This window comes from Bos indicus x Bos taurus, chromosome 2 (genome assembly GCF_003369695.1).
Source record: "Bos indicus x Bos taurus breed Angus x Brahman F1 hybrid chromosome 2, Bos_hybrid_MaternalHap_v2.0, whole genome shotgun sequence".
Classification (NCBI taxonomy): domain Eukaryota; kingdom Metazoa; phylum Chordata; class Mammalia; order Artiodactyla; family Bovidae; genus Bos; species Bos indicus x Bos taurus.
This window is the reverse complement of record NC_040077.1, coordinates 13,694,990-13,714,479: the sequence shown is the minus strand read 5'-3', so window position 1 is coordinate 13,714,479 and position 19,490 is coordinate 13,694,990. Positions and strand designations below refer to the sequence as shown.

At 36.9% G+C, this 19,490-nt stretch overlaps 1 protein-coding gene across 2 annotated transcripts in view; it reads left to right on the top strand.

Annotated features, from left to right (window-relative positions):
* The first annotated feature begins 879 nt into the window (after window positions 1-879).
* Window positions 880-19,490, top strand: part of DNAJC10 (DnaJ heat shock protein family (Hsp40) member C10) — a 50,821-nt gene continuing 32,210 nt past the window's right edge. Inside the window, exons 1-9 of one of the 2 annotated variants that reach the window (XM_027556022.1) lie at window positions 880-1,288; window positions 1,961-2,016; window positions 2,945-3,294; window positions 4,893-5,055; window positions 6,578-6,628; window positions 12,421-12,503; window positions 12,737-12,868; window positions 13,421-13,514; window positions 14,795-14,872. In XM_027556022.1, coding sequence (XP_027411823.1) covers window positions 3,091-3,294; window positions 4,893-5,055; window positions 6,578-6,628; window positions 12,421-12,503; window positions 12,737-12,868; window positions 13,421-13,514; window positions 14,795-14,872 — 805 coding nt within the window. In that variant the 5' untranslated portion in view covers window positions 880-1,288; window positions 1,961-2,016; window positions 2,945-3,090. Of the gene's footprint in view, window positions 1,397-1,960; window positions 2,017-2,944; window positions 3,295-4,892; window positions 5,056-6,577; window positions 6,629-12,420; window positions 12,504-12,736; window positions 12,869-13,420; window positions 13,515-14,794; window positions 14,873-19,490 lie in introns of both variants that reach the window. The other variant, XM_027556013.1, reaches the window with a different exon arrangement.

Below are 19,490 nucleotides of genomic sequence, written 5' to 3'. Positions count from 1 at the left end.
ATATTACCACTCATATTAAGGTTGCTGTCGTAAGTAGGCATTCTTTTCATTAGGATGTTTTTTCTTTTGATGGCTGCAAATGCATCTACTTCAACTGTTCTAGTTATATTGTGTGTGCGCTCAGTGTTCTCAGTTCAGTTCAGTCGCTCAGTCGTGTCCGACTCTTTGTGACCCCATGAATCGCAGCACGCCAGGCCTCCCTGTCCATCACCAACTCCCGGAGTTCACCCAGACTCACGTCCATCGAGTCAGTGATGCCATCCAGCCATACTTCAACTGTTCTAGTTATATTGTGTGTGCGCTCAGTGTTCTCAGTCACGTCCAATTCTTTGTGACCCCGTGGACTGTAGCTCGCCAGGCTCCCCTGTCCATGGGATTTACCACTCAAGAATACTGGAGTGGGTCGCCATTTTTACTCCATGGGATCTTCCCCACCCAGGGATTGAACGGGTGTCTGTTACCTCTTCTGCACTAGCAGGCTGATTTACCACTCCGGGAAGCCTAGTTATAATGCTGTAGACCAAAATGCAGTTTATACACCATATCATTTAGATGTAAATGGTGGGAGAGAGGAGTATGCACAACTCCCCAGTTTCCAGCTTGAATGACCAGGAAGTCGGGCAAAACAAAAGAACACTCACGTTTGTCGCCTACACACACACTCATAACTATTTTTATTGCTTCCAAATTGCCTACTGCCTCTTCACTCTAGACTGACACTGCTATCATTGTCACTACAGTTTAGTTTCCCTTTTCCTTCAAAATTTCCCCTTTCTGGCCCACTCACCCACCAAACAGAAAAGTACTGTTATGGGTCTGCCTTTCCCTTTAAGAACAGAGTCAGCGAGAAACTGCACGCCAAAACCAGCCCTCCAAATAGTTGCCGTAACCACAGCAACGGGAGCAGGAAGGGGCGGGCTACGTCGTCCTGCGTCCGGTCCGCGGCGCGCACCCGCCGCAATGGTGCGGGTGCGCGGGCTTCGTGGTTACAGCGTGTTCTTCAGCTCCGGGTTGAAGCCGGACCCGGACCCGGAGCCGGATTCCGCGCCGAGGGCCACGTCAACCTAAACCTACACCGCCCTCCCCACCCTGTTCGGCCCGCAGGTCCTTAGGCGAATCCTCCCAAGCTGCGGCCTCCACGCCTTTCCCACAATGCACCGCGCCAGGCCCCGCCCCGCCTCGCCTAGGAGACCGCCGCGCGAGGAGCAGACCCGAGCCGGCTGCGCTGGTAGCTGCCGGTGTGGCTGGTCCAACCCCATCACAGGCGCGGCGGCCCAGCGGTCAGAGAGTACGTGCTTCCCTCCGGAACGCATAGGTTGTGTTTGGCGGTGTGGGGTCCAACCCCGGGGATTGAGGATGGGGAAGTAGCTGCAGGAGACGACCCCGCAACACCGAGGTGGGCTTGGATCCGGGGCCGGGGCTTTACTGGAGCTAGTAGCGGCCTGGGCTCTCCGGGACAGGCGAAATGGCCTGTACGCTGGAATTCTCCCCCCCGCTCTTCGCTCTTCTGGCTGGATTTTTGTGTTCTCTCTCCCAGTCGTCTTTCCCCCTGCTAGCTACACCATCCTTTCTTCAGCGATTCCTGCTCAGCGGTTGCCGGCTTTTTGCTCCAGTTTCTCCCTTTAGCCTCAGTTATCCAGGTTTCTGTCTCACTAACCCTGTCTGAGGTCTCACACACCAGCAACCCTTGACTCCCAGTGACTCCCATCTTTTCCCACTCGCCGCAACCCATTCTGGAGTGGTGGCAGCAAGGAGTTCGTGTTGAATTTACCTGCAGCTTCCACCTGTCTCCGCACCTCGGCGCGTAGCAAGTCAGGCACGCCCACGCCTACTTTGAGCACCAGCGCTGGGCAGGGAACAAATAGCGCTTATCAAGTGGTGTTTGCTAATATGATCTCTTTTATTCTAAATGTTTTCTAGTCTGGATGTTTATTAATCTACATCGCTCTATTTTACAAAGGTTTTTTTGGTGACGTGAGAAGGAAGGATTAGAAATGAATCGAAAACTGTTCACAGGTGAGAAAAAAGTTAAAATAGGCATTTAGGATTAAATGACGAAAGGAGGAACTGAGAATGCTTAGAAAAGTTAGGTTTTTCGAAACATTATGAGATCTTTGGAACTGAAGTATATACAAATTTGCATGTGATTTGATTTTATTTTTATCCTGCCCAGGTTAGCGTGTCTGAATGACTGATTGCTTCTCTTTTTTTCCTATTTTTATTTATGCCAAATGTAAACTTTGTAGTGAAATTACACATAACTTGCAGTTATTATTCTGCTCGTTATATAAAATAGTAACTGCTTAGATAGAAGAAAAGCACCTTCTGAGAAAATTCAGAAGAAAAAACGGGCGACTTTGTACGTTATCTGTTACAGTGATAGAAATTCACTGCCGTTTTTGCTTCGGTTTTGTGAAAAATAACGGACTCTTTGGAAGGATCTGGTGCTGCTTTCTTGTACCCCCAAAGAATATTTCCTACAAGTGATATTTGGAAATGAAAACTGGATAGGCGTAAATGGGTGGAGAAATAACCAAAAAGGAAGCAGATCAAAAGGGCCGGTCTTAAACTGGGTAGAAGGAAGGAAGTAGCTCCTCACCTCCTGTTCACCACCACCGCCCCCCACCCCCCCGCCCCTGTTGTGATGCTTAGAATTGCTGCATTTGTTTGTAAAACGTTCTAGACGGCTGCAGCCGCACTAGCTCCCTTTTTTTTAACCTTTATCTAGTGCTGTCTTGACACGAATGATCGCATGAATCTGGCTACCTAGATAATGGAAGGAAGGAAGCGGGCCCCCAAAGAACAGAGCCTGAGGCACTCACCCTGATTTGCCATTTACTGGAGATTATATTACTGGTTATATTATTTAGTAAATAGTGCTGTTGATGGGTTGGGGGTTTTTTTGTTTGTTTTTAATGTAATTTACCTGATTTTTTCTCTTTAGATTAACATTTGGGGAGACAATTTATGATGCCTGTTTCACTTTTGGAGTAATGTGGACAGAAGTTCTCAAATTTGCATATTACATCAACTGGAACCAGTGGCATTATCTTAATGTTTATTTAAATCAGAACTTGTACAAGAAAAACAATGGGAGTCTGGTTAAATAAAGATGACTATGTCAGAGACTTGAAAAGGGTCATGCTCTTTTTTCTAGTAATGTATATGGCCATTTTAGTGGGTACAGATCAGGATTTTTACAGTTTACTTGGAGTATCCAAAACTGCAAGCAGTAGAGAAATAAGACAAGCTTTCAAGAAATTGGCATTGAAGCTACATCCTGATAAAAACCCGGTAGGTAAAAATTTCTTTTTAACCATCTGATTAATGTGTTTTAAATTAGTGCTCAGAATTCTTAAGAGCAATCACTACTAGTCAAAAATCATAATTCAAATCTGTACTAAAAACAGAGGAAGCTAAATATTCTAAATTTAGAGGAGTTAAAGGAATGTCAGTATCAAAATGCAGTTCTCTCGATTTGAAAACTAATTTCCAGCAGTTCTGTTACAGATGTTAATCATAAAGCAGAAGTAGTTTTCTTTGTAAAGCAGGTTAAAATCAAGTATTTTAGAACAGTAAGAAAAAGTATTTGCTTAGAACATATAGATGGTATGTCTTGCTAAAAACAGCAGCAATAGCTATTAATAGCATGCTTCCACTTTTTTCTCCTATGTACAAATCTAAAACCAGAGTCAGAAAGTATTACAAAGTAAAACTTGGCAGCCAAGTCCAGTTAATGCCAATCATAAATATTTGGTTATGTATTCCATAATGTAATCTTTCAAAACTTTTAATTCTTAAGATATTTTTATAATTTATCTCATTTTGTCTTTTTCTTAATGAGATTTGATAATCATCAAGAAGAAAGATTTAACTATAATTTTCTAGATAAAGTTTTTATTGTTAACTTCAGTAACTATTTTTAAAATTATTTTTACTTATTTTTATTTTTGGCCACACCACTCTGCTTGCAGGATCTTCCCTGACCAGGGATTGAACCCAGGCCACCACAATGAAAGGAATCCTAACCGCTAGGCCACCGGGGAAGTCCCTAGATAGAATTTTAAGTAGGATTATTTTATTTCCATCACATAAAGCCAAGCAATAGAATTGGTATTGCTCTAAAACTCTTGTTAATTGGTAATCTTTTCCTGAGATCAACATTCTGTTGTGTATAGGATTTTCATTTTTTCAAATTTTTCTTTAAATTTTCAAATGTCATTACCTGAAAATTTAAAGTGGAGCTGGTGTAATAATAATAGAAATAAATAAACAATAAATGTCATGTGCATAAGTCATCGAGAAACCACACCCCATGCCCCACCCCATCCGTTGAAAATTTATCTTCCTTGGGAAGGGTCCCAGGTGCCAGAAGGGTTGGGGCTTGCTGATTTAAATGAAAGCATTCTTCGAAAAGCAGTTCTATGAGAAACACTGACAAATGAAACATATCAGTCCAGTTTTGAGTTATTATTCTGGTATTAGTTCTTATGTCATTATATGATAGATTGTGTTACATACTTTTTTTTAGATTTTGCCTCAAATAGGTAACCTAAAATTTTCTTTGTGATTGTTTTAGAGGTCACACATAATATTTACAATATTGTTTCCAAGGGTTCATTAGTCTGTTTTTTCTGTTGCATCTATTAGAGGTCATAATTTTATGACCACCTCTGATCAGCCTCTTGAGGCATTAATTCTCATTTCTTTGTTACTTTTCTTAATTTTTTGTAGTTTTTTAAAAATACTTTTTTTACTTTTTAATTTCAATGTGTGATGCCCATTTCATATTAAACTACTCCTCATCTTGGTATCTACTCTCAAAGAATTCTCAGAATTAAATCAGTTGATTGTGTATCTGAAACAAATATTATATCTAATGTTTTTAATAGAATAACCCAAATGCACATAGTGATTTTTTGAAAGTAAATAGAGCATATGAAGTACTCAAAGATGAAGATCTGCGGAAAAAATACGACAAATATGGAGAAAAGGGACTTGCAGATAATCAAGGAGGCCAGTATGAAAGCTGGAATTACTACCGTTATGATTTTGGTAAGATGATAGATATTCCTTATGAAGTTATTTTTTATTCAAGTAAATTAGAAATTAATTTTGTTTCACCAGTTAGCTTATTTATGTAATTAATGTGCATCCCCTAGACCCTCTTTTTAATGCAACATGGGAGTGGAATTCAAGAGGAAAGTCAAGTAGTATGTAGATCCATGAGTAAATATGGAGGTGTTTTGGTCATAATCTTGTTAAATACTTAAAACGATTGCATTTAATTTTTAAAAATATTTGTATTAGAAGTTAACTATTGAAGCCTTCTAGTATTTTTAGAGCAGCATATTTTCCAGGAAAGATTGAAGTTTCCTTTAATAGTGGTCACGTCAGTAGAAATACCATCCTTCTTGGTGATGAATGATGGCTTGAGGTGTGACAGGAATGAGAGGGCAAGAGCAGGGAGAGTGAACAAGTAAAAGGGATGGAGGGCGGGGAAAGTAAACGCAGGTGTCAAGCGAAGAGGGAGCGTTCTGATACCCAGTGGTCATTTATTAGCCTCAAATGCAGGCTGAGAACTCAAGTATGCTTTTATCTTAGACTCAATAAAATATTTTCAGTTTACATCTGCAGTATTTATTTCTTGAAACTGACTTTTCAATATAATATTTTCAGGTATATTCCCTATCGTTTGATAGTCTATAACAAGTGTTACAAGTCAGTATTTCATAGGCTACGTCAGTATTTCACAGGCTAAGTCTGGCCTGCCACCTGGTTTTGTGAAGTTTTATTGGAATGCAGTTTTGCTCATCTATGTACATATTATTTTTCACACTTCAGGGCAGAGTTGCATAGTTGTGACAAATCATATGTCTCAGAAAATCAAATACTAACCTCTGTATATATCTGTCACTTAATATTTATTCATTGATATCTTACATAGTAATGAGAAACTTACATTGGTGTTATTATAATAAATAAATTTTATATTTAAGTTTGCTTCTACCTCTGCAAATACTCTAATTATATAAGACATTTAGTGATACAAAACATTTTTAAATGATAGCACATTAAAAAGAAAAACATGCAGTCTGAAGGTGAATGAGATCTGAAAGTAATATACTATTCCAATTTCCTGGTTTGGATATTGTACTAAAATTGCATGGTATGTCACCATTAGGGGAAGCTGGGTAAATGGGAGTCCAAACTATTTTTACAACTTAATAAAAGTCTATAATTATTTTCAAATAAAAGCTTCTTCAAAAAAACATAATAAAACTTTTCTGTGGAGATGAACTTGTGTGACTGTTAGGAGCCACACCCGCAACACAGGCACCTGTGACATATCAGGAAATGTCTTTTGATCACTCTTTAATAAATGTATCACCGCTGTTACTATTTACTCTTTGCTTTACTCCTAGAAAAGTAGAATAGATTCTTAGTGTTGCATATTCTTCAACTTGAGATTTAGAATAATCTTGATTTTTGATGATTGAAAGAAAATGACATTTTTAATGTGTTTATTTATATGATGAAGTTTTAATTTCATAATTTTATTTACTTCTAAAATTAGGTATTTATGATGATGATCCTGAAATCATAACATTGGATAGAAGAGAATTTGGTAAGTTTGTGCATTTATGATTTTCCAAAACTAGTTTAAGACCAGTCTCTTTAACTAAAATTCCCTCAAAGACAAATGTATTTAGAATTTAGAAGTTTTTCTAATTTTAGCAAGGTAAATGGTATATGCTGCTGCTAAGTCGCGTCGGTCGTGTCTGACTCTGTGCGACCCCATAGACGGCAGCCCACCAGGCTCCCCTGTCCCTGGGATTCTCCAGGCAAGAACACTGGAGTGGGTTGCCATTTCCTTCTCCAATGCAGGAAAGTGAAAAGTGAAAGTGAAGTCGCTCAGTCCTGTCCAACTCTTCATGACCCCATGGACTGTAGCCTACCAGGCTCCTCCATCCATGGGATTTTCCAGGCAAGAGTACTGGAGTGGGTTGCCATTGCCTTCTCCAAAATGGTATATATTGTATTTTAAATAATGTTTTATAATCATCATCGAGATTTTAACATAGTTTCTTTTATTGTAGATTTTAGCATATCATCAACTTTCCTTCTATTATGTTAATGAATGTTTCGAACATTCCTGTGTATTAGCTACTATTATTCCTCTTATTTGGCAGCTGAAACCATAGAAGTGCTAGCAACATCCTCAACATTCTATACTTGTGTTTGTGTATAATTGACATATTTGAGATAATGAACCAGTATCTATTCTATTTTTCTATATTTTTTCACATCATTAAAAAAAACTTGCAGAAATACTTCTGGTTTTGTGTTTCAGAGTTTTAAATAAGTATGTGGTCATTTTTGCAAGTAGATTTACTTTAATCTGTGATTTGTGTGAAAATGGATATAAAAATATACTTCTGTACTTTGCAGTGTACTTTAGAAAACGTTCAGTATTCTTAATACTTTCAAACTAGTACACTTTTAGTAAAATATTCTACTTTAAAACTATATTTTACCTTAAATCATATTTCAATTTTATTTTGCTTTGTTACAGTTTCATTTAATTAACTAAAATGACTTACTAGGTGCAAAATGTATATGTAATTTCTCATTTTAATAATGTGTTAAAACCAGTGGGTTTTGTACAGTTCCTTCTAAGCAAAGGTTGCATCATATTCGTATTTTCTACAACATAGTGAGTTCAGGTCTACGAGATAGCTATTCAGTACATTATTTTGTTTAAAGTCTTGTAGTGAATACCTGAATAAGTTCTAAGGAACATTAAATAATATCTTCTCTATAAAAAAAAATGAAAGAAAATTTTATTTGTATTATTGGTAGACAGAATTGATACTCATATCACATGCTGGCAGAATCATAACTTACTGGCAGGTAGTTGTATGAACCTATTGCTTTTTATGTCGTTATTGTCTCATCTGCTAGTCTATCAGTAAGTATTTTGTCCTATGGGACAGAAAATTTGGAATTAGAGATAGAGGAACCGAACAAAACCTGCAAGCTGATTAAATCATGAATTTACCCAGAATGAAAGACTTTCCTGATGGCTGTATCGTACATGGGTTCAGACTTTTTCAGATTAGTCATTACAGAGAAAAGGTTAAGAACTGCTAATAGTTCATGTAGAACTCCAAATAGTAGTTAAAAATAGATTACAGTCACAAAATCTTAGAGACAGTTATTCAGAAATAATTAAATGACTTCGACAGGTTCAGTGCAAAGTGGCCAATATTCCATTTGAACTCAAATACTACCCTGTGTGTGACTAGACTAAGACAGGGTGATCCCAGAGTTTCAGTTGAAGAAGCCAAGGGAGGAGGAAAAGGATGGATAGTCCTTATCAGTTTGTGCTTATGTAAATATCACATTAGCCTACTTGGTGTGGGTCTCTTCCTATTACCAGTAGTTTCTATTGGTTTGGTTTACCTAATTTATCTTTTGTGTAACTAATAATTATGAGGTTATTTTTAAGGTATTTTGTGTTCATTTGCTCCAGAGAGAAATTCTGTTTTCTTTTGACTAAAGTCACTAACAACCTTAGATCAGTTTTTTCCAGGGATTGAAATGATTGGAAAGCTGAGCTTTGGACTTATACAAGACTAGTCTCTTTTCACTTCACCTTTATATATAGAACCCTCTCTACGTGTGCCCTGAACTTCATTCTTCTGTCTCTTGTCTCATGAATCTATTGAAAGCTGCATAGTTTCTTGCCTGTCAAGAGGTGGCAAACATTAACCCCCTGATTTCTACCTCCTCCTGTTCCTAGGGGTCCCGTAATTCTTCAACTGCATTGGTAACTCTGATGCTTTCAACAGAAGTCTTCTGTATTTTGTCCAATTCTGCAATTGTGGTGGGAGAGTTAATCCAAATTACCTCAGTTCAGTTCAGTTGCTCAGTCATGTCTGACTCTTTGCGACCCCATGGACTGCAGCACACCAGGCCTCCCTGTCCACCAACTCCTGGGGTTTACTCAAACTCATGTCCATTGAGTTGGTAATGCCATCCAACCATCTCATCCTCTGTTGTCCCCTTCTCCCACCTTCTATCTTTCCCAGCCTCAGGGTCTTTTCAAAAGAGTCAGTTCTTCACATCAGGTGGCCAAAGTATTGGAGTTTCAGCTTCAGTCCTTTCAATGAATATCAGGACTGATTTCCTTTAGGATGGACTGGTTTGATCTCCTTGCAGTCCAAGGGACTCGCAAGAGTCTTCTCCAAGACCACAGTTCAAAAGCATCAATTCTTCGAATTACATAGTTCACTTTTATCAGGAGTAGAATTCAACTGTAATACAGAAAAGAAAATGTGATTAATACACTTGACTTTGAAGTTCTTATCCTTCCCATTAAACGTGATTTGTATTATCTTTTTATAAGTCACAGAAACGTTACTAAAAACAAGTTCTAGATAGTATCTGTAAAAACAGAGAATATCCTGCACTTAACACCAGTTATTTGGAGTAGTTACCCACACAATACATGCATTCTTTTGAAGACAAACTCAAGAAATGAAAGAGGAACTCAAAGCACTTCAGCTTTTTTTTTAAACATTTTTCTGGGGCTAACAGAAGCTGTTAGCTATAATTGTATAAATGTTAACAAACATTAGCTGTATAGTTTAGAAATTGAAAATCACATTTTGAAATATACTTCTTCTTTTCTGGGTCACTGAGTTGTACAAAAACATCTCATTGCGCTTTGATAATAGAATTTTACAGATATTGTCAACAATAGTGGGAACTGGGCAAATTAGAAGTACTCTATGAAAACAAAGTACCAAGGTGGAAAACAATTTTCTTGTAATGAGAACTCTCAGGATTTCTTTTAACAACTTTTATATGTAATATACAGCATTGTTGATTATATTGTACATTACATCCCTAGTAGTTATTTGTCTTATAACTCAAAGTTTGTTTCTTTGGATCACCTTCATCCAGTTACCCCTTTCCCCCACCTCTGCCTCTGCTAACCACAAATCTGATCTCTTTTTCTGCGAGGTTGTTTTTGAAGTATAATGACCTACAACACTATATTAGCTCTTGTTACACAGCACAGAGATTTGTCATTTCTATGCATTTCAAAATGATTGCTATGGTAAGTCTAATTACAATATGTCACCATACACAGAAACTGTATAGTTACTGAGGATACTCCTCACACTACATAGCAGTCTGTATATGTGTGTATGATTATTTTAATTTTCTGATCTCATAGGTTCAAACTCATTATAACAACCCTGCATTTTACTCCTCCCACCATGACATTCACAGATTTTAACATCATATTTTACATATTTTTGTATGTTTCTTAATTACTTATTGTGGATATAGATGATTTTTCTATTTTGTCTTTTAACCTTCCTACTAGCTTTATACATGACAGATTTACTACCTTTATTGTATATTTGGCTTTAACAGTGAGATTCTTTCCTTCTGTAATTTTCATGTTTGTAGTTGTAGCCTTTTCTTTTTTCACTTAGATAAATCCCCTGTGGCTGACTCATGTTAGTATATCACAGAGGCCAACACCATATTGTAAAGCAATTATCCTCCAATAAAAGAAAAGTTAAAAAAAATAATAAAATTAAAAAAAAAGAAGTCCCTATTTAAAAAAAAGAAGTCCCATATTTCTTGGAAATATGGTTTCATGGTGATGAACTCTTAGCTTTTGCTTCTCTGTAAAACTTTCAATCTGTCCTTCAAATCTTAATGACAGCCTTGCTGGGTATTCTTAGCTGTAGGTTTTCCTTCTCATCACTTTAAAGATGTTCAAAGAACTTAGGAGAAGATTGAATGAACAGAGTGAGAAGTTAGAAGTTTTTGAATAAAGAGTTAGAAAACATAAAGAGCAACTAAACAGAGGTGAGGAATGCAATAACTTAAGTAAAAAATACACTGAAAGAGGTCAACAAGTAGATTATATGATACAGAGGAAGACAGTGGAAACCACTGAAACTGAACAGGAAAATGAACACAGAATAGAAATGAGGACAGTGTAAGAAACCCCTGGGATGTCATCGTCCATACTGACACTTGCATTATAGAGATCCCAGAAGAATGGGGCCGAGAACATGTACGATTTTACCTCTGTTCCTACCAGTTGGTGGTCCAAGGCAGCATGGCAGTTATTTTGACAACCTAGATAGAGTGGTCTATTCATCAGACTTTATAAACTTTGCCAAAGAACAGCCAATAAAATCCTAATGTACACACTTTGCCTATAATTTTTCCCACAGACCCATGTATCTTGGCATTGAAATGTAGGTGAAAATTACTGCACACACTACTAATTAAACTGAATCAGTTATATGTATTTCGAATAGTGTGTGTGTTTTGATGTCTTAGTATGATTTATTATGACTTTTGGATTTTTCTTTTAAAATTGCTGATTTTAGTGTGGAATTATATAGAAACTCTTTAGCCAAAAGCAAATTGTCTTAAACTTTTTGTCTTGAATGTTAGAGCACATCCTTACAATCATAAAATTTTTAAATGAATGGATTTTGTTTGTATCAGGTCCTTTATAGGTTAGATTATAACATGTAATTGTGGAGTAGATATTATGTAGTGTTTGGTCTATTATTTTAGCAAATATATATTCATGTTTTGAATTGTTAAAAGCCTTGATCTAATACTTCAGATAACGCAGTTTTCCAAGGAAAATGTCTTATTAAGAGCAAAAAGTGAAAGTGAAGGTAGCTGAGTCATGTCTGACTCTTTGCAACCCCGTGGACTATACAGTCCCTGGAATTCTCCAGGCCAGAATACTGGAGTGGGTAGCCTTTCACTTCTCCAGGGCATCTTCCCAACCCAGGGATTGAACCCAGCTCTCCTGCATTGCAGGCTGATTCTTTATCAGCTGAGTCACAAGGGAAACCCCTATTAAGAGCAAAGGTTAGATTTAATCTCCACAGTCCTTACTGTCATGTAAGTCCCTTAACACATTCTTTTGTAATTGGAGTAGCTGTCAGAATTTGACTGTATGCTTAACCGGTGCTGCAGATAGAACAGCCTTAAACCCCAGTCTCTGTGGTCCTTTCTCCATTTCTGTCATCCACACAACCTCTCATGTGCGGTTTGACTGTTGCTTCCTTAGGTTGCTTCCTTTATTTTTACAGCTTCTTGGTGACATAGATCATGCAGTTCAAGACTGCATCTTATTGAAGTAGAGCTTGGAAGAGGTTTTTTGTTGTTTTTTTGTTTAAAGGTGGTGTTTGACAGTTGAAATAGTATGTTTTCTTCTTTTAAAAATGTATAGAAAAAGATAAAGGCAATTTGAGAGATATGACTCATTTTTTTCATTTTGATCTCAAGGAAAATTGTGAACTAAAACATGTACAAACCTTTAGTAAATAATTACAAGTTGTTTGGTTTATGTATTTTTAGATGCTGCTGTTAATTCTGGAGAACTGTGGTTTGTGAACTTTTACTCCCCAGGGTGTTCACACTGCCATGATTTAGCTCCCACAGTAAGTATTTTTTACATCCTGATTATTAAAATTTTACTATTTACAGTGTATCTATTATTTGAGTGTTTTTAAAAATATGTTAGGATTTAACAATCAGAAATAGCTATCATATTTTTTCACATGTTTATGGTTTTATTTCATGAATATATTCTCCTTTAAGGAAGTATAGTTTGAAGAATGTTCAAGGAAACGTAAATTATTTTATCAGAGAACTACTTTTTTTTCCCTCATAGTGGAGAGACTTTGCAAAAGAAGTAGATGGATTGCTTCGAATTGGAGCAGTTAACTGTGGCGATGATAGAATGCTTTGCCGAATGAAAGGAGTCAACAGTTATCCCAGCCTTTTCATTTTTAGGTCTGGAATGGTAAGATATAAAATTGGCTTTTTTTTTTTTTATTTGATGGAACATTATAACAAGAGGAATACTAGAGAAAACACAATATGTGAATTTGTAGACTCTTTTGGTTTTTCTTATTTTAGGTGCTAACTATGCTCTAGTCATAATAAACATTTTTGATTATACTGTAAATACTTTTAGATGCCATTACTTTAACAAAATGAAATGTTTGCCAATTTCAGTTTCCATCTTAAGGAATATAATGATAACCAATATGCATGTTGTACTTTATAATTTACAAAGTATTTTACAGGTGTTTTCTCTCATTGAATATAAAATTCTAATTTCCCTTTCTTTCCCCAGTGTTAAGTGATAAATCTGAAACTAAAACAATTATAAATAATATTATTCACATATCTGATAGGGAATCTGTACAATCAAGATTCTTAGCATGTCATTTAGAAAAACACTTTACCATTGAAAGACATATCTTACTTATTCAGAATAATGGAGAATCAAGGTATTTGTTTGAGTCTTAAAAAGTAAAAGATGTTTCTCTTTTTATAAATGAAAATATAGGCTGCAGTGAAATACCATGGTGACAGATCAAAGGAAAGTTTAATGAATTTCGCCATGCAGCATGTTAGAAGCACAGTGACAGAATTATGGACAGGTAATTTTGTCTTCATAATTTGCTTAATTTTCAAGGATACTTTGAATTGGTATTTCAGATTTTTCAGTAGTAATATCAGTGTTCTGATCATATTATCTTTTCCATGCTTCTTAGAAAGGAATTATGTCATTTGTTCTGAACTCTGCTAAATAATAGGCCTTTCATAAATTTAACTTATACAGAAATGAAAACAAGTTTGATGTAGGATATGGATATGAGATGGGGCTAGGTGAAAAGGCAACTTTGAAAGTGCAACTGAATATTTAGTAAAACAAGTGTTTTATTGATTTCGTAAGTATACTATATCAGGTGTAAATTTATGCCTATTCAATTTAATTTTGAAGTTTAAGAACTCTTCTAATCTCAGGCATTTAATTCATCAAGTGGCTTTAGAGGAGTTATGTAATTACTCTGTACTACCCATGAAATGATAGTATTCACTTCTAAAGTGAAAGTGAAGTTGCTCAGTTGTGTCCGACTCTTTGCGACCCCATGGACTGTAGCCTACCAGGCTCCTCCGTCCATGGGATTTTCCAGGCAAGAATACTGGAGTGGGTTGCCATTTCCTCTCCAGGGATCTTCCCGACCCAGGGATCGAACCCAGGTCTCCCACATTGTAGGCAGACGCTTTACCATCTGAGCCACCAGGGAAGCCCTAAAGGGATGCTCATATCATTCAATGACCCCAGTTATGTCTCCAAAGCTGTTAAGTACTAGGGCTGTAGCCATAAACTGTATAATCTTTGCCTTCTGGGACCCCATTATTAAACCATTAAAATACAGAGTAGTGACTACTATGATAGAGGTAAGCTTAGGGAAGCATGAAGGATATGAAGGAATTCAGGTGGGGAAAGGAGGAAGGGTTAGGAAATTCTTCCTGAATGAAATCAGATCCAATCTGTCTTGAAAATGAAGAGGAATCCTTAAAAGGTCACCGTATTTGGAAGCTGGCAATATTTCATGAATCTGACAAAAGATGGGTAAAGAGTAGAGTGGTTTGGGGAAGGAATGACCAACTGAATGGGTAGACAAAGCTCAGATCACAAGGGGCCTAACTTGCCAATTTGAGTTTCTTTCTTAATAATGAATTTAGATTTTATATGATTGGGAAAAAAAAAAGTCAGGGTAGGAATTTGACATGCTCAAGAGGATTTTTAGGAATCCTGAAAACTACTCGAGTAGATTGGAAATGGGTGAGATTAGATGGGAAATCCCATTTAGAAAATGGTTTCCATTGTGGAGTAGTAAGTGATCAGAAATTTTCTTTATTTTCTTTTAAGGAAATTTTGTTAACTCCATACAAACTGCATTTGCTGCTGGTATTGGCTGGCTGATCACTTTTTGTTCCGAAGGAAGCGGTAATATTATTTGTTGTTTTGTTATGATGAAGAGACCATGACATTTGATTTTTAGGTGACAGTCTTTTTTTTTCCCATAGCTTTATTGAGATATAATTGACATAGAACATTGTGTAACTTTAAGGTGTACAATTTGTTGATCTGAAACACTTACATGTTAGAAGATGATGACCACCATAATACTAGCTAACACCTCTATCTTGTCACATAATTACCACTTCCTTCTTGTCATGAGAACATTTAGGATCTGCTCTTTGAACAAGTTTCAAGGATTTAATACAGTATTATTAGATATAATCACTATATGCTGTATATTAGGTCCTCAGAAGCTACTAGTCTTATAATTGGAAGTATGTACTCTTAGACTAGGTGAAAATCTTAAGTATGCTACTATAATTGATTATTGTCTATTTTCAGAGTACAATTTATACTTTTTAATTTAATGTTACAATTTTTATTTAATGAATATCTTTATTATTTTACACATACGGCTGTATAATTATTAATTGCTTTTTTTAAGTTGAAGTATGTATTTACAATATTGTGTTGGTTTCAGGTGTACAGCATTCAGTTTGCTTTTTTGTGGGATACCTTCCATTATAGGTTATTACAAGATATTGGGTAAAATTCCCTGTAGTTATACAGTAAATCCTTCATATCAGTTTTATGTGTAATAGTTTGTATCTGTTCATCCCACATCCCAAATTTGTCCCTTCCCTCGTCTCTCTCCCTTCTGGTGACTGTTAGTTTGTTTTCTATGTCCAAGTTTGGTTCTGTTTTGTATATAGATTGATTTGTATTATTTTTTAGATTTCACATATAAATATCATATATTTGTCTGACTTCACAAAGTATAATATTCTCTAGGTCCATTCATGTTTCTGCAGATGGCACCATTTCATTCTTTTTATGGCCAAGTACTACTCCTTGTATCCATACCACATCTTCTTAAGCTAGTTGTCTGTTAATGGACGCTTGGTTTATTTCCGTATCTTGGCTATTGTAAATAGTTCTGCTTGAACACACAGGTGCATATATCTTTTCAAATTAAGAGTTTTTGTCATTTCTGGATATACTCAAGAGTGGAATTGCTGGATTATACAGTAGATCTATTTTTAGTTTTTTTGAGGAACTGCCATACTATTTTCCATTGTGGCAGTACCAGTTTATATTCCCACCAACAATTTGGTGAGGTTCCTTTTCTCCACACTTTCCAGCATTTATTTGTAAACTTTTTGATAATAGTCATACTTACTGGTGTCAGATGAACCTCCTTGTGGTTTTGATTTGCATTTCTGTAATAAGTAGCCATGTTGAGCATCTTTTCATGTGCTGGATATCTGTGTATATGTCTTCTTTGGAGAAATGTTTGTTTAGGTCTTACGCCTTTTTTGTTTTTTTTGGCTGCACGACACAGCATGTGGGATCTTAGTTCCCCAGCCAGGGATCAAACTCGTGACCCCTGCATTGTAAGTGTGGATTCTTAACCTCTAGACAGTCAAGGAAGTCCCTGCCAATTCTTTGATTGGGTCGTTTGTTTTTTCATTATTTCTGTCATGTGAGCTATTTAGTATTTTAGTTATTAACCCCTTTCGGTCACATCATTTGCAGATATTTTCTCCTGTTTCTTAAGTTGTCTTTTCATTTTACTGATGACTTCTTTGCTGTGCATACTTAGAAAACCAAGCTTGTAGGTTTGGTTAGGTCCCAGTTCTTTACTTCTGCTTGTTTATTGTGTTTGCCCTGGGAGACTGATCTAAGAAAATACTGCTATAATTTATGTCTGAGAATGTTTTGCCTGTGTTTTCTTCTAAGAGTTATTTGATGTCATGTCTTATATTTAGGTCTTTAAAGCTTTTTTTTTTAATTGAAGTATAGTTGTTTTACAGTGTTGTGTTAACTACTGCCGTAATTAAGTGATTGAGTATACATGTGTATGCATCCTTTTTCTCTGTTCCTTTCCATTATGGTTTATCATAGGATACTGAATACAGTGCTCTGTGCTGTACAATAGCACCTTGCTGTTCATTCATTCTGGGTAACCCCAACCTCCTACTCTGTCCCTCTTCCCAAACTCTCTCCTCCTTGGCAGCCACCAGTATGCTGTCTATATTCGTGACCCTATTGCATAGATAGATTCATTTGTGTCATATTTTAGATTTCACATAAAAGCCATATCGTACGCTGTCTTCCTCTTTCTTCTGAGTGACTTCACTTGGTATGATGATCTCTGTTTGCATCCATGTTACTGCACATGGCGTTATGTCGTTCTTTTTTATGGCTGAATGGTGTTCCATTGTGTGTACATTCCACATCTTTATCCGTTCATCTGCTAATGGATATTTCGGTTGATTCCATGTCTTGGCTGTTGTGAATAGTGCTGCTCTGAACATAGGGCTGCACGCATCTTTTGGGATTGGAGTTTTGTCTGGATATATGCCTAGGGATGGTATTACTGGTCATATGGTAATACTAGTTTTCGTTTTTTGAGGAAGCTCCATAATGTTCTCTATAATGGCAGTCCCAACTGACATTCCACCAGTAATGTCAGAGGTCCCCTTTAATCCACTCCCTTTCCAGCATTTGCTATTTGTAGACTTTTTAATGATGGTCATTCTGACTGGAAGTGGTACCTCACTGCAGTTATCATTTCCATTTCTCTAATAATTAACAATATTGAGCATCTTTTCATGTGTCTATTGGCGATTGGTATTTCTTCTTTGAAGAAATGTGTATTTTATGTCTTCTGGTCGTTTCTTGATTGGGTTGACTTTTTGCTGTTGGGTTTTATGAACTATTTGTACATTTTGGAAATTAAGCCCTGGTTGGCTGCGCTGTTTGCGGATATTTTCTCCCATTCTGTAGGTTGTCTTTTTGTTTTGTTTGTGGTTTCTTTAGCTGTGCAAAAGCTTTTCAGTTTCATTAGGTCCCATTTGTTTACTTTTGTTTTTTTTCTTATTGTCTCGGGAGACTGACCTAAGAAAACATTGGTATGATTTATGTCAGTGAATGTTTTGCCTGTGATTTCTTCTAGGAGTTTTATGGTGTTACATCTTCTATTTAAGTCTTGAAGCTGTTTTGTTTATTTCCGTATATGGTGACAGGGTGTGTTCCAGCTTCACTGATTTACCTATGGCTCTCCAGCATTTCCAACACCACTTGAGGAAGAGATCATCTTTTCCCCATTGTATATTCTTGCCTCCTTTGTTGAAAGTTAATTGACCATAGGTGTGTGAGTTTCTTTCTGGGCTCTCTATTCTGTCCCATTGATCCATATATCTGTTTTTGTACCAATACCACACTCTTGATTACTGTAGCTTTGTAGCATTGTCTGAAGTTTGGTAGGATGATGCCTCCTGCTTTATTTTTCTTTAGGATTGGTCTGAACAATTCCTTGTCTGATTGCTGTGGCTAGGACCTCCAATACTTGAATAGAAGCGATGAGAGTGCGCATGCTCATCTTGTTCCCGAATTTAGAGGGAAGGCTTTCAGTTTTTCACTGTTGAGTATTATGTTTTTGCCTGTGGCTTTGTTGTAAATGACCTTTATTTTGTTGTAATGTGTTCCCTTTACATACACTTTTATGAAAGTTTTTATCATGAATGGCTGTTGAATTTTGTGAAATGATTTTTCTGCATCTATTGAGATGATCATGTGATCATATGGTTTTTGTCTTTTTTGTTAATATCACATTGATTGCTTTGCATATGTGAAAACATTCTTGTGACTCCGAAATGAATCCAACTTGATCATGGTATATGATGCTTTTTCAGTGTTGTTGGATTCAGTTTGCTAATCTTTTGTTGAGGATTTTTGCGCCTATATTCAGCAAAGATTAGTTCAGTTTAGTTCAGTTACTCAGTCGTGTCCAACTCTTTGCAACCCCATGAACCACAGCACGCCAGGCCTCCCTGTCCATCACCAGTTCCCGGAGTTTACCCAGACTCATGTCCATTGAGTCGGTGATGCCATCCAACCATCTCATCTTCTGTCATCCCCTTCTCCTCCTGCCCTCAATCTTTCCCAGCATCAGGGTCTTTTCAAAGGAGTCAGCTCTTCGCATCAGGTAGCCAAAGTGTTGGAGTTTCAGCTTCAACATCAGTCCTTCCAAAGAAAACCCAGGACTGATCTCCTTTGGGATGGATTCGTTGGATCTTCTTGCAGTCCAAGGGACTCTCCAACACCACAGTTCAGAAGCATCAATTCTTTGGCGCTCAGCTTTCTTTATAGCCCAACTCTCACATCCATTAATGACTACTGGAAAAACCACAGCTTTGACTAGACAGACCTTTGTTGGCAAAGTAATGTCTCTGGTTTTTAATATACTATCTAGGTTGGTCATAGCTTTTCTTCCAAGGAGCAAGCATCTTTTTTTGTGGCTTCAGTCACCATCTGCAGTGATTTTGGAGCACTGTTGCAGTTGTTTCCCCATCTGTTTGCCATGAAGTGATGGGGCTGGATGCCATGATCTTAGTTTTCTCAATGTTGAGTTTTAAGCCAGCTTTTTCACTCTCCTCTTTCACTTTTATCAAGAAGGCTCTTCAGTTCCTCTTTGCTTTCTGCCATAAGGGTGAAGAGAGAGTGAAGAAGCTATTTAAGATTGTACTGTATTTTAAGA